The sequence below is a fragment of the Jaculus jaculus genome, chromosome 3 (assembly GCF_020740685.1).
Source record: "Jaculus jaculus isolate mJacJac1 chromosome 3, mJacJac1.mat.Y.cur, whole genome shotgun sequence".
NCBI lineage: Eukaryota > Metazoa > Chordata > Mammalia > Rodentia > Dipodidae > Jaculus > Jaculus jaculus.
The window spans coordinates 117185112-117200661 of NC_059104.1; the positions used below are offsets into that span (position 1 = coordinate 117185112).

Below are 15550 nucleotides of genomic sequence, written 5' to 3' on the forward strand. Positions count from 1 at the left end.
GAATGAGACTTCATCTCCACTACTTTCTGCACCTTAACCTGTAAACCCAGACACAGCATGAGAAAAACATGACAGTAAAAATCCCAAATAAAGAGCATTTCATAAATGAATTGCATAACTTTTCTTATTGCTTCAATCAAATACCTGAAGAGAAAAAGCATAAGAGAGGAAGGATTTGTTTTATGTCATGGTTTGTGGGCACACCCATCATTGTGAAGAAGATATGGAGGCAGGAGTTTGGCGTTGTTTGCTCATGTCTGGGTGCAGCATGAAGGAGAGAAAGAGGTAAATTGGCACTACTGTAACTTCAAGTTAAAGCCCAATATATATTTTCTTATTTACCATTATTGTCCCAAGTCTACTTTAGGGTAAATCTTCTAGTTGGTTCCTGTAACCCAAAACAGGTTTATTATTTTAATCGTTTTGCTTGATATAGCAGCTTAATTTCTGGAACCATATCATACTAAAAATGACCTTATACATTCCTACTCCAGTCCTGAAATCAGTCATTTTGCAATATCACTGGTTCCTTAAAATGCAACCTATTTTTAAGAGCAAACTATTTATGTGGAGATATCTCAGTGGATGTAGTATTTGCTGTACAAACATTAGGATATGAGTTCAGATTCACAAAACCCACCTAAAATGGCCAGACATGGTGAGCCACACTGTAGTACTAGTACCAAGGAGGCAGAGACTAGTGGGTCCATAGAGATGACAGGCTAAGCTATTCTAGCTGAGTTGCTGAGCTCTAGGTTCACTGAAAGATGTGCTCTTTATAAAACAAGGTGGAGGGCAATTGAAGAGGACACTTTATGTTGACTTCTGGTCATTTCCACATGAACACATACACATACAAACATATAGATATGTATACACACATATACACCATGCACACAACATTTCAATATTTTGAGTTCTGGTTTCTATAGGGCACATTCATGGCTTCTAAGCCTTTTTGGTTGAAGAAGACACAGTTTGCATCCATTTATAAACTGTGATATGTAAACATCTGTATATGTGAACATATTAAGCTAAACATGAGTTATCCTAATGCTTCCCATATGAATCCTTTGCCACATGCTGATCTGTAACTCCCCATTCCTAAAGTCAGAAGTCTGACTACCATCTGCCATTGCTTAATTATTCAGTCTCAGTATACATCTACATTAGAACCACTAAATAGGAAACAATATTATTATATCCCAGTGTTAATATATAAAGCATTTTGTTTTTAGTTTTACAGATTCATTTTTAACATTATTTAGGTCAAAAACTTCCTCACCCTTCTAATTGAAGTTGCTTTATGCATTAACATACTTTTGTGGGCAATACTATATCCTCTGACCTCCTAAATTATTTTTATTAAATCTTCCTACATTAAGGTTCACCATGCATTCTGGTTTTTTTTAAATGTTTTATTTATTAGAGAGAGAGAGAGATAGAGGAAGAAAGAATTAATATACCAGGGCCACTAACCATTGCAAACAATCTCCAGACACTTAAGCCACCATGTGTATCTGGTTTATTTGTGTTCTAGGGAGTCAATCCTGGGTCCTTAGTTTTCACAGGCAAGCATCTTAATCATTAAGCCATCTTTGCAGCCCCACTGTCTGCTTTTGAATAAGGCATATAATGCATTTACTATTATAATATCATACAGAGAACTTTCTCACCACTGTGAAAAGTGTCACTTACTTCATTTGCCTTACCATTCAGCCCCCTCAAATCTTCCTGGCAATCACACATCTATTTACAGTCTATAGTTCCATTTTGAGCATAACAGCCCTGAATGTAGTATGTATAGAAAATATCTTTCAGCTAGCAGTGTGTTTATAAGAATCACACATGTATTAATAGCCTATAGTTCATTCTTTTTTATCATTGAATATTATTCCATCATTTGGTACCTTTACTGTTTAGTTATTCCTTAACTAGAGGACATATTTGTTTAATTTTCTCTTTTGTTTTGTTATTATGAATAGAGTGCCTATAAATATTTATAGACAGGTTTTTACAAGCATGATTTTTTTGTTTTTTGCTTTTTGATTGACACCTACAAATTTTACATAGTTCCATACCTGCTAGGTAAAGTCCTAGAAACCCAGCTGCTTGGCCTTACAGTGAGACCATATAGCTGTGTAGAAATTGCCAAGCTATCATGCAAAGTGTCTGCTATTTCACAGGCTCACTACGAATGAAAGAATGTATGCATACTGTTCTGTATCCTCACCAGAATTTTTTAAAAAATATTTATTTATTTATTTGCAAGCAGGGAAAGGGAGAGACAAAGAGAGGGAGAGAGAGAGGGAGAGGGAGAGAGAGGGAGAGGGAGAGGGAGAGGGAGAGGGAGAGAGAGAGAGAGAGAGAGAGAGAGAGAGCGCACCAGGGCTTCTAGTCACTGCAAATGAACTCCATATTCATGTGCCACTTTGTATATTTGGCTTCACGTGGGTATCGGGAATCAAACTTGGGTCGTTAAGCTTTGCAGGCAAGCTCCTTAACCCCTGAACAATCTATCCAGTCCATTTTTAAAATTATTCATTTATCTATTTGCAGGGAGAGAGAGAAAAAGAGGGAGGGGGGAGGGACAGAGAGCGAGAGCTCACCAGCAATTTTAATTGCTTTTTGATTTTAGCTATTCTGGTCCATGTAGTGGTATCCTGTTTTCTTTCCTGTAGTTTTATTTTTTTAAAGCAAGGCTGTAAGTCTCAGTAATAGCCTATCATCACTGTCAGTTGCCAGTCTTCAAGCATAGACTGGGGTTGAATAACAGCCCTATAGTATTTCTTAGTTAGACATCCAAGATAATCCAACCATTAAAAATATTTTTGTATACTTTCTTCAGTCTTACCAAGTCAAAGAGTAATCATGGAATATGTGTATGTTGTACAGCTTAATTACTGTCATTCTTTACAACAGGATTCAATAACCTTTATATTCACCTTTCAGTTAGGTAACACATTTTTCTCTTAAACAGGTATCAACAGTAGAGCTAAAATTAATTTTATTTTAAGATAATTGGTGCATGTTTGTTTCATATTAATTGCAGACATTGCAAGTATAATTAGACACTATGTGGTCATTACAAATGTCTGTGGTTTTCTACTTTTGTTAATGCATTGGGAAAGTCATATACCTCTATGTCATTATTAATTATTAATATTAATTATCATCATTAATTTTTCTTACCTTCAAATGTTTCATTTATCCATTTTAAACAACCATTTGATGCACATGTGAACTAGAGATTTAGCAATCATGGATCCCACATCAAGATGAATCTGTTTCTATTTATAACACCAGAGTCAATATATCTTTGGATGACTGAAAAATACATTGTTGGGCCAATTCAAGAAAGAATTAGCATGTTATTTCAACTAATCAGAAGTGTCATATTGAAAGGAAACAACAGTGTACAGACTGTTAGAGTGAAACAGAACATTTTCTGGAAAACACTAGAACTTTACAAAAGTTTTTTTTTTCTTTATTTTATTTTATTCATTTATTTATTTTGGGGTTTTCTGAGGTAGGGTCTCACTCTACCTCAGGCCAATCTGGAATTCACTATGTAGTCTCAGGGTGTCCTCGAGCTCTCTGCGATCCTCCTACATCTGCCACCGGAGTGATGTTATTAATTAAAGGAATGTTTTATTTATTTGAGAGAGAGAGGAAGAGAAATAGGAAGGGAATGAGAGGGAGAGGGATAGGGAAAGGGAGCGGGAAAGAGAGAGAGAAAGAGAAAGAGAAACACAGAGAGAGAAAGAGAGAGAGAGAGAGAGAGACAGACAGACAGAGACAGAGACAGAGAATAGGTACACTAGGGCCTCCAGCCACTGCAAACGAACTCCAGATGCATGCACCTCCTTGTGCATCTAGCTTATGTGGTTCCTGGGGAATTGATCCTGGGTCCTTTGGCTTTCCTTTGGCTTTGCAGGCAAGCACCTTTCCCACTATGCCATCTATCCAGCCCTTCTTTATATTTATTTATTTATTTATTTATTTATTTATTTATTTATTTATTTATTTATTTGAGAGCGACAGACACAGAGAGAAAGACAGATAGAGGGAGAGAGAGAGAATGGGAGCGCCAGGGCTTCCAGCCACTGCAAACGAACTCCAGATGCGTACGCCCCCTTGGGCATCTGGCTAACGTGGGACCTGGGGAACCGAGCCTTGAACCGGGGTCCTTAGGCTTCACAGGCAAGCGCTTAACCACTAAGCAATCTCTCCAGCCCCTTTATATTTTTTTAAATATCATATCTTACTTAAAAACTTTATTTTATATTTAAACCTTTCCTCTACCACCATTGACAAGTTACTGGTTCAAACAAAGAATGACAATGAGAAGATAAAAGAGAAGCAGATTGGTAATACTGTGCAAAAAGGACTCACCTAAGATGTAAAAACAAATCTGAAGACTCATTTGTTTTCTTACATAATCATTAAATAAGCATGGTCTTCTTTTAACCTTTAATGTCTCTGAAATTTTATACCTTTCAATACTGTTACAGGTGTTACTCCCAATGTGTTACAGAGGTCTCATTCTCCTTTTCATATCTCTTATACAACTTGTTTTTATTTTTTCTCTAGGCACTGTTTTCAAATAATACTTATGATAAGTATTTAGTTGGTTTCTTCATGCTTCTTTAATTGTTGGTATTAGGACAAGAGGGTTTTATGTGTGTGCTTTAAACACATTTAAGTAAATGCAAGCCTACTTAGATATTCCATCTCAGTACATATGTGATTTATATGACTGAAATACTGAATTAAGTCTCACCCCATACAGGAAATGTTTCAGATTTCAAACAGGTTTTGAAGGGCAATCTGATGTTAACTTGTTTTAACTTGAGGAATAAGAAAGGTTAAGTTGTTAGAAGAAACTGTTTAGTAATTTACAGCAAAGAAATTTATCATTATTAAGTATTTTCACTGCATAGTAATATAGCATGATATAAATGCTAAGACTGGGTACACTCATATTAAAATACATGCTATATATCTACATATGGATATATAATACACATTTCAAATATGAATTTTACATTATATATAGGCATGCTATATTTTTTTGTACTGCCAATACTTGTATAAAGTACTGATTCATCATGTACACCAAAATAACAATGTTATTACATTAAAATTTTCTTTAGCATACTTAAAACATTAAAATACATTTATAAACAAAGTAATCATTTATTATAAAATTGAAAGCATTCCCATTTTTCAGGTAATTTTATGAAATGTATTTCCTAAATTTCATCTTCAATATAGGCACTAGGTTTAATCTAATCATAGTATAATTATTATGTGCACATCATTGAAATGACAACTCAATTCCTAGACACTCATAAATTCAAACAATTAAGCTCTGTCATATTAATTTTATTATGATGATAATATGGCAAAGTGACAAAGATGACTTTGTAGAGTAAAAATTAATTTTCATGCCAGATTCAAGATACAAAACAATAATCCCATTCAAACAAAATCACATAAATTGAGACAAATTAAAATCAAATGTTATAGAGGTCTTTCAGAATTGTCATATATGTATATATGTAGATATATATAAGGAAGACAACATGTTTCTATTTTCACATTAGAATTTAATATTGCAATGAGACAACTCCAATATATATATATATATATTACATATATATATATATAATCACCTTCATCAAATTTTCCGAAAGCTAACAATAATCCAGGGGCATCTAACCTGTTGACATTGCTACATGACACTGTCATTTACAAATGTGTTTAGCCAGTTTTCTAGCCATTCTGGAATGCATGTACCAGCATTCTACAGGCTGAACTCACCTGCAGGCTGAACTCACCTGAGATGGTTAAAGGCAACGAAGGAGACACTTGTTTATTAGTATTTATAATGTACCTCATTATATTAAATTGTGTATGAATCTTGTAAGCTAGCAGAGGATTAAAGGTTGTTTGGTCTTCTGTTGAACAGTATAAACATTGATATAAATTTAAATAAACACCAGAGCGCATTTTGTAATGGAGGTCTTAATTGATCTCTAGTGAATCAAACAATTAAGGCATGCATTTTACCTGAAAGACACCCGGTGACTGAAAGAAACAGAATTAGATTCCAAGAGGAAGCCATCCTCGGTCACTGGAATCTTCTGGTCCTCGAGTGGCTATATGCACTGATATTTCTTCACTAAAGAGGCCCTGTTGAGATCAATAATAGTTTTCAAAAACAGGGAAAATAAGCAAAAGAACAGAGTAACTTGATACTCTGCTAAGAACATGATCAGTTAGTCTTCATGCAAATGTCAGGTGAACAGACATTTAGATATTGTCAATAATAAAATAATTTCTGTTACAATTTCAATTAATGTACAACACAAAAAAAATCACAAAGGGACAAAATTTCCTTGTTTAATTCTATTAAACATTGTTTTTCAGATAGTAAGACCATCAGAGTCTAATAGTGATACTTTTTTTTTTTTTCCTCACAGGGAGCCCTTGATAGCTGTACTTATTACATTCACAAATTATTGGGGTAGAACAATGGGACAGTGGTAGTAGTTACATTAATGTCTACTCTTCTGGTTTAGAACTTAACTAATGATCAGTTAGCCAAGAGACTTCACACACCATTTCTATAGCTCATCAAAACCTCCACAGGGAATGTTTCTCATTTAATTATTAATGTCAACTGCCTTTGTTTATAACTCCTGTGATTATCTGTGCTGTGTTATAGTTCCCTCCTCTGGTGCAGTATAACTCTCACAATCTTTTGCTAGCCAGAACCTGAGGGAAATAAGGACTTTCATGAATATTTAACATTTTTTGCCTAATGCTATTTTTATAACAATAAGTAAAATAGTACATTAATATTCTTCAGTTTCTTTTTTCTCCCCTGAAAGATAGAATAAATATGAAAAAAATTAAAATTTTAGACTAACTTTTCTGCAAGAACTTGACAATATGTAGTGGACATTCTTATTTTATTCTATTAAAACTTTCAGGCATCAGCAATAATTTTTGTCATCAAAAGTTTCTTTTCAGTTAAAAGACAACTTTACAGCTTCTCAATAATTTTTATTATAAAATTAATATTGTAAAGTTATTTTTATTGTAAAATAATGATTTTGTGTAATGTTTTCCTCTTATGGCTCTTTCTTATAGAAGTCTCATTTATATCTCTTTTAATAAGGCATCTTCAAATATAGGCAAGCATTTTTCTGTTTGAATTTTAATATAATAGAGTCATAGCAAAAAAAAAAGAATCTGCCAATTCTTTTCCACCAATAATTATATGTTATATTCCATCAATAATTACATTTTATATTTTATATTCCATCAATATTTATATTTTAACATGAAGGCATGTATGGTCTCATTCCATAGCTAGGAATCACTAATGGAGAAGAGAGTGAGAGTTTTAACCATTTCTCATCATGACATTTTCACTGTCTTTCTTTTTCTGGAGTAAATATTAGAAAAATTAAGTATCATCTAAAGTACAAAAATGACCTTATAGTGAAGTTTCATAGCTTGAAACCATTTTATTACTTACACTATATTTTTAGAAATTAAAAAGAAGATAAGAAACTCAAAGCAAAACAGAGACTTGGAGTGCATGGTACTGGCACAAAAATAGACATGTAGATCAGTGGAATAGAATTGAGGACCCAGATGTAAGCCCAAGTAGCTATAGCCACTTGATATTCGATAAAAATGCCAAAAATACTCATTGGAGAAGAGACAGCCTCTTCAGCAAATGGTGCTTTGAAAACTGGATATATATCTGCAGAAGGATGAAAATAGATTCTTCTTCTCGCCATGCACAAGAATTAAGTCCAAATGGATTAAAGACCTTAACATCAGACCGGAAACTCAAACTGCTAGAGGAAAAAGTAGGGGAAACCCTTCAACATATTGGTCTTGGCAAAGACTTTCTGAATACAACCCCAATTGCTCAGGCAATAAAACCACAGATTAATCACTGGGACCTCATGAAATTACAAAGATTTTGCACTGCAAAGGACACAGTGAAAAAAGCAAAGAGGCCACCTACAGAATGGGAAAAAAATCTTCACCAGCTATATATCTGATAAAGGGTTAATATCTAGGATATACAAAGAACTCAAAAAGTTAAATAATAAGGAATCAAACAAGCCAATCAAAAAATGGGCTATGGAGCTAAATAGAGCATTCTCAAAGGAAGAAATACGAATGGCATATAAGCATCTAAAAAATGTTCTATGTCACTAGTCATCAGGGAAATGCAGATTAAAACTACATTGAGATTCCATCTCACTCCTGTCAGATTGGCCACCATCATGAAAACAAATGATCATAAATGTTGGCAGAGATGTGGAAAAAAAGGAACCCTTCTACACTGCTGGTGGTAATGCATTCTGGTCCAGCCATTGTGGAAAACAGTGTGGAGGTTCCTAAAACAGCTAAAGATTGATCTACCATATGACCCAGCTATAGCACTCCTAGGCATATATCCAAAGGACTCATCTCATTTCCTTAGAAGTAGTGCTCAACCATGTTTATTGCTGCTCAATTTATAATAGCTGGGAAATGGAGCCAGCCTAGATGTCCCTCAACTGATGAGTGGATAATGAAGATGTGGCACATTTATAAAATGGTGTTCTACTCAGCGGTAAAGGAAAATGAAGTTATAAAATTTGCAGAAAAATGGATGGACGTGGAAAGTATTATACTAAGTGAGGTAACCCAGGCCCAGAAAGCCAAGCACCACATGTTCTCTCTCATATGTGGATCCTAGCTACAGATGATTGGGCTTCTGCGTGAGCATGAAAATACTTAGTAGCAGAGGCCCGTAAGTTAAAAAGGAGACATAAAGGGAAGAGAAAGGAAAGGAGGAGGATACTTAATAGGTTGATATTGTGTATATGTAATTACAATGATTGTAATGGAGAGGTAATATGATGGAGAATGGAATTTCAAATGGGAATGTGTGGGGGTGGGGAAGGAGGGAATTACCATGGGATATATTTTATAATCATGGAAAATGTTAATAAAAATTTAAAAAAAAAATTCATGAAAACTTCATATTTGAATCCTTTTGCTTTCATTTCATGATTTGATTGAGTTTTCTTAGAATGAATTCTGAGATGGTAATAGAGATTTGGATGAATTTCTTTTGAAAAACTCCTTCTCTGCCTCATGTCCCCCAAACTGGACCTTCCCTTCTCTCTTATCAATACCCTAATGTCCTGTTGCCTTTGACATTCATCATTAACAAATACCAATGATATTGTAGCACTGTGCAGTATTCTGGGCTCTTTGAAGGGAAATCCCACAAGTAAGCATGTGTCTATGTGCATGTAAATATAGACAGAAGCCACAAAACAGAGCCAAGAGCAGGACAGGGTAAGTGTGCTTGTCATGCTGTGAAAAAGAAAACTGATTTCTAAGGATTGCAGGGCTGGATGTAGTATCTGCCAGAATCTCCTTCTTACATGCTTGCCTTGAATATATATTTATCCTATGACTTTAATCAAATTACTATGTCAAAGTTATAAAACAAGATAGTCTACCAAAAATATAACAAGTCCCTAGTAGATTTCAGATCAAGTTACACTAATGAATATGTGTTACGAAAGCTACTAGAAAATGTATTTAGAAGGGCCTTCATGGAGACGAATGGTTATATATCATGCCACTCTAAATGGAGAAAATGAGATAAGACCAACATTAATTTCAAAATATTACAGGACTGGGGAGATAACTGTTGCCATGAAAGTGTGAGAACCAGAGTTTGATGCCCAGAATCCACCTAGCTGCTGCAAGAGCATGGTAGCTGCTTGTAATTCAAGTTCTTGGAAGGAGAGAAGAGAAAGATGGCCAGCTAGTCTAGACACTCTGAGAAGCTCTGGACTCAAGTGAAAGATCCTGCCTCAGTAAATAAATAGAGTAATAAAAGAAGATATATGACATCCACCTCTGGCCTCCACATAATTATATGTGTGCCCACATATGCCTATAACTTGATAGTGTGTGCATTATTATCAGTTAATTTTATTAAATAGATACTTTGAAAATATAGAAATATAGAATATATATATTCTTCCACTGCTGAACAGTTTTAAATACTTGCATACTGCACCTCCTAAATGCCTCTTTTCACTCGCTCTTTACCTGTCCTTTTCTCCTTATTGTTTGTTGGTGCCTGAGATAGCACTGCTACTTTCTTATAGTCTTTTCTTCCTGCTTGAATGTCTTTTCCATGGAAGCAACAATTTTTGTCTTGCCCATTTTTATAGGCTGAACATCTGGAAGTATAACTAATATTTAGTAAATATTCCATTAATATATTTTAGATAATTATTGAGTAAACAGTAGCATCTAGTAAGCAACTGACTTGACATGAGAATACTAAATTATTTTTTAAATCACTGGCATATATTATGCCAGTCACTTTATACATCTCTTCAGCAAATCTCCCCTTTATTGAACTACACATGACATGCAAGATTCCACAGTAACACCTTGAAGCAGTGTTACAATCTCTCTGACCTGACACAATGGAACTGGTACCAAGTTAGCAATAAAAGCAAAAAACAATTTCTGTACATGTAACTTATAAGTTGATACCTTATTAGTAAAATTTAACTGTATTTTTCCCATTGTAAATCTTAATATATATACAAGAAACCTTTCTCTGGTTATGATGATTTTGCTGGAAAAATACTTTTTATTTCAACAATTCATGAGTTTCTAATATGGAAATTAGATCTTTAATGCATCATATGCAATTTTAAATGTTTTTAAAATGGTATGAAAATGTGTGAAATGTTCTGATAACAAAATTATTGGACAGTTTTATTACATTTATATAATTATCCCATACATACCTGTGTCTATATTTTCAAGTCAGTTTTACTGAGTATGTCTGAGAAATTGAACATATAAATGTGTATATATATGCACACACATATTAATCCAATTGTCTTGCTCCCCTATATTTATAGACCTGGGATCTTTCAAATGATCATTTAAATTACAAAATTTCAACTATTCTGTTATCTGTTCTGACAATTTACATAAGCAGGCTTGAGGCAAACACAGGTGAATTTTGGTAAGCATTCAACTAACCAATTTACAAAACAACAGTAAGTTAAATTCAAGTTAGTTCATTTTCAGATTGATAAAGTCTATCAGATAATGTGTCAAATTAGATACATGAATGTTAAATAAGTGTGTCTCTTTTGCATTTGCATATTCTAATATTAGAAGTGGTATATAATTTTCAAGATAAAATAAATCATGAAGCATCTCTTTCTTTGTGGACTTCAGGCAGTATCACAACCATGTCTCTTTCCTATGATTAGAGGTCATGAAGTTTTCCTGGAAAAATATCTGTTAAGGGCTGAGTAGCCATTTCAGCAAAGAAACATAAATGTCTTTTGAAGTGGAGATGTGTTCTAGGTGACCTTGATGTTTTCTAGCCCAATATACCTGTGCAAAGCAATAGATAATAAAAGATAGCTCAGAAGACAAAGAAGTAAAACTAAGAATGTGGGCAATCATATATCCCTTGAGGATGAAGGAACAGTGTTAGGAAGAGGGCAGGCTTTCCAATATAACCAGGTTGAATTATGACGCTATGTATCACAGGAAAATAAATGGCAGCACGGGGGCCCTGACAAAAGGCTGCAGGGTTTAGCTAGCACACCGAGTCACCAGTACTTACATATGTGAGGATATTCATCAGCACGGTTTTTCTGTAGCAGTATTTTGTTAAACATGCTATGACTTTTATATTGGTTGTTAACTTGACAAGATTTAGAATCAACTATGTGGGATTAACTAGATTAGGTTAGCCTTAGACATGCCAGGAAGAGATTACCTTGTTAGGTTAATCACTGTGGGGAGAACAACCTTAATTTAACAACCTTAACTGGATGCCATCATCCCATGGACTTGGAACCTACACTTTATAAAAAAGAGAGAGAGAGAGAGAGAGAGAGAGAGAGAGAGAGAGAGAGAGAGAGAGAGAGAGATGGCTGGGCACCAGCATTCATAGCTCATTGCTTTTATACTGTGGGCTGAATGTGACTAGCTCCATGCCTTACTTTGTGTGATGGACTAGACCCTGCAACTGCAAGCTGAAAGCAACTCTCACTCCCTTATGCTCATTTTTATCAGGTAGTTTTTTATTTATTATTTTAATCCTAACAATAAGAAAGGAACTAGTTCAATAGTGAATTTATTTTTCTTACTCATTTAAATGTAAACAATGCTGTTTTTACCATTTAAATGCAAAAGCATCTATCCACATGGAAGAGTTTCCAGCCAGGATTTCAAGACTATTTCTGAAACTTTACAGTTTTAGGTAAAACATAAGACTGGAGAAAAATATGTCTCATGATTATTTATTGCTCAGTGCCATGCTTAATGAAGATTGGAAACAGGTAAAGGATCACTCTAGGTATGCTTTTTCAAAATTGCTCATAATTCCCATAACTGATGACTGATACCACACCAGGGGAAGACAAAGCCATGCCTCTGTATCTGCCTACTTGACCATTCTGAAAGGCCTTGTGAGATTCTTACTGCCATTCTGTGATGGCAGGCTTCTCTTCCTGGAAATTTGGCAATACGACATCATTTGAAAACTAATTTTTCAAAAAAACATATTTATTTATGTGTGTGTGTGTGTGTGTGTGTGTGTGTGTGTGTGTGTGTGTGTTTATGGGCATGCCAGCAACTCTAGCCACTGGAAATGAACACCAGTTGCTTTCGCCACTTTTTGGCCTGGCTTATATAGTTGCTTAGAAATCAAATCCCAAGCAGTAAGTTTTGCAAGCAAGTGCCTTTACTCTCCAAATTTCTTTCTTATAGTAATGTTGCATATTATAGATATAGTGGTTTTAATTGCTTCCATGAACTAGTTCAGAAAGGAAAAATAAAAGTCAATGCTTGGTAAAATCAGCAAATTGAGAACTGAACCCATTTTTCACTTTGAGGCAATTTCTCACATCATGGAGAACTTCAGTATTATATGTCCATGGCTACTTTAAGAGGAGATTCCTAAAAAAATAACTTCATAGTGTCACACAGGTGGGTGTTCCAATAGAATTCCAAAGTTTAGAATTTCCAAGGAATAACTCCAGAGGGAAATTTTGTTCAGAGAATACAAAAATGAATGAGTCATTTTTAATCTATGAATGGACAGAAAATAATTCTCATAATGAGCAATCTATAGTCAATGTTTACAAAACACATAACAAAGGAAATCACTATGAGAAAGTGTCAATAGAAAAATGTAAACTCCAGTGAAGTGACAACCCTTTACATATTTGATATTTCAAACACATGCATTCATATAATGCACACTCCAGATGTGTACACCTATGTATCTGTGTATACCTGTATGCACATATGTATGCATGTATACATGAATGTATGTACTATTTTAAGAAAAGAACAAAAGTGGGACTATGTGAAAGAAAAAGAAATGAAGATGTTATCTAGAAAGCATATCAAAAGGACCGAAAAAATAACAAAAGAAAATGTACAGAAAGGTGTATCCAGTAAGCATGTCTTAAAATACCAAATCAGATTTTTGCAAAAGGAGAGTATGGGATAAGGCTTTATGCTAACATTTCCATGAATTAATTAAAGATAACAATTTTAAGACTCAGAAAAACCACTAAGAAAAAAAAATCCAAGGAGCTGGAGAGATGGCTTAGCGGGTAAGCGCTTGCCTGTGAAGCCTAAGTACCCCGGTTTGAGGCTCGGTTCCCCAGGTCCCACGTTAGCCAGATGTACAAGGGGACGCATGCATCTGGAGTTCGTTTGCAGAGGCTGGAAGCCCTGGCGAGCCCATTCTCTCTCTCTCCCTCCATCTGTCTTTCTCTCTGTGTCCGTCGCTCTCAAATAAATAAATACAAAATTTAAGAAAATCCAAGAATAATAAGGTCCTCCAGGAGCAAAAAGCAATTTACTGTAAATGCCTGAAAATTATATTTTAAGTTCTTTTTAATATGGGTATATATGGGAGATTCCTTGTGCATATTCATGTACATATGTAGGTGCACATGTGTTCACCTGAGTACAGAGAATAGAGAATAACCTTTAGTGTCATCTTCAGAAGCACCCCCTTCACTTCTTTGAGAAAAATGTGTCTCAATGCCTACAGCTAATCACAAAGTCTAGCCCAGTGAGCTAGAAAGACCAAGGGATCCTCCAGTCAATGTCCACCCAGTATTGTGAATATAAGTGCATGCCAGCATGTCAGACTTTTAAAACATGGTTTCTGGAGCTGGAACTCAGGTCCTCATGATTGTAAGGCAAGCATTTTACCAATTGAGCTATCTCCTCAGTTCACAGTTGAATCTTAATTGCAATTAGATGATCAACAAAATGTGCTATGCGAAAATGGCTCACAAACAAGAAGACCATCAGTCCGAAGGTGTAACTAGAACCAGAACTTAGTGTAGATTTTTTAAAAAATATTTTATCTCTTATTTATTTATTTGAGAGAGAGAGAGAGAATGGGCACAGCAGAGCCTCTAGCCATTGCAAACAAACTCTAGATGTTTGTGCTACCTTGTTCATCTGGCTTAAGTGGGTCCTGGGGAATCAAACCTGGATCCTTTGGCTTTGTAGGCCAGCACCTGAACCGCTAAGCCACCTCTCCAGCCCTGCTTGTTGGGTTTTCAATAATTAACTTAAACAAATTGAGCCTTAGCCAAACAAAAGTATCCAACCAGGATTTTAGGGTCTTCATATCACACCATATACAAGCAAAGCAATGCCCTAGCTCTTTACTATTCAGCCTATAAATGCTTATTACTTACACTGCTGGGGTCAAATCCTCAAAAACCTCTTTAGTGTTGAGTGTTACTTGATTCCTCACCTATTCTGCTTTAATAAAGTCTGACTAATTAAATTTGCCTGAAACTTTTCCATTATCAACTTAGGCCTAGTGAAATTTCCATTAAAGCAAAAAAAAAAAAAAAAGTAGTAAAGTTTTTCAATTATATCAAAATGTCTAGGAGATTTCAGCCAGATTTGGTGGCACATGCAATTAATCTCAGCACTTGCAAGGCAGAAGTAGGGAGATAACAGTGAGTTTGAGGCTAGCCTGGGACCAGAGAGTGAGTTCCATGTCAGCCGGGGCTAGAGTGAGACCATACCTCAAAAAGCATACAACAACCATAAATCTAGATTTCCAAAAGTTTTTTTTTATTTAATTTTTATTTGTACATTAGAGAGAGAGAAAGAGAGAGAGAAGCAGAGAGAGACAGAGAGAGATGCAGATAGAGAATGGGCTTGTCAGGGCCTCTAGCATCTGCAAATGAGCTCTAGATGCATGAGCTACCTTGTGCCTCTGGTTTAAATGGATCCTGGAGAATTGAACCTAGGTCCTTCAGCTTTTCAGACAAACACTTTAACCACTAAGCCATTTCTCCACCCCCCCCCAAATAAATTCTCATTGAGAAAAATAATGTGTATGTAGATATATACAAACATGAATTCATATAATGAAGCTTTGCTCAGCTATAAAAAATAATATTGTGATTATTTT

The 15550-nt window shown here is 35.0% G+C and overlaps 1 protein-coding gene across 3 annotated transcripts in view; it reads right to left on the reverse strand.

The window, feature by feature from the left end:
- Cntn5 (contactin 5) overlaps nucleotides 1-15550 on the reverse strand; it is a 1203203-nt gene that overhangs the window by 680335 nt on the left and 507318 nt on the right. For all 3 annotated transcript variants that reach the window (XM_045146290.1, XM_045146292.1, XM_045146289.1), the window contains one exon: nucleotides 6076-6198. In XM_045146290.1, the coding sequence (XP_045002225.1) occupies nucleotides 6076-6130 (55 nt within the window). In that variant the 5' untranslated portion in view covers nucleotides 6131-6198. The remainder of the gene's footprint in view (nucleotides 1-6075; nucleotides 6199-15550) is intronic.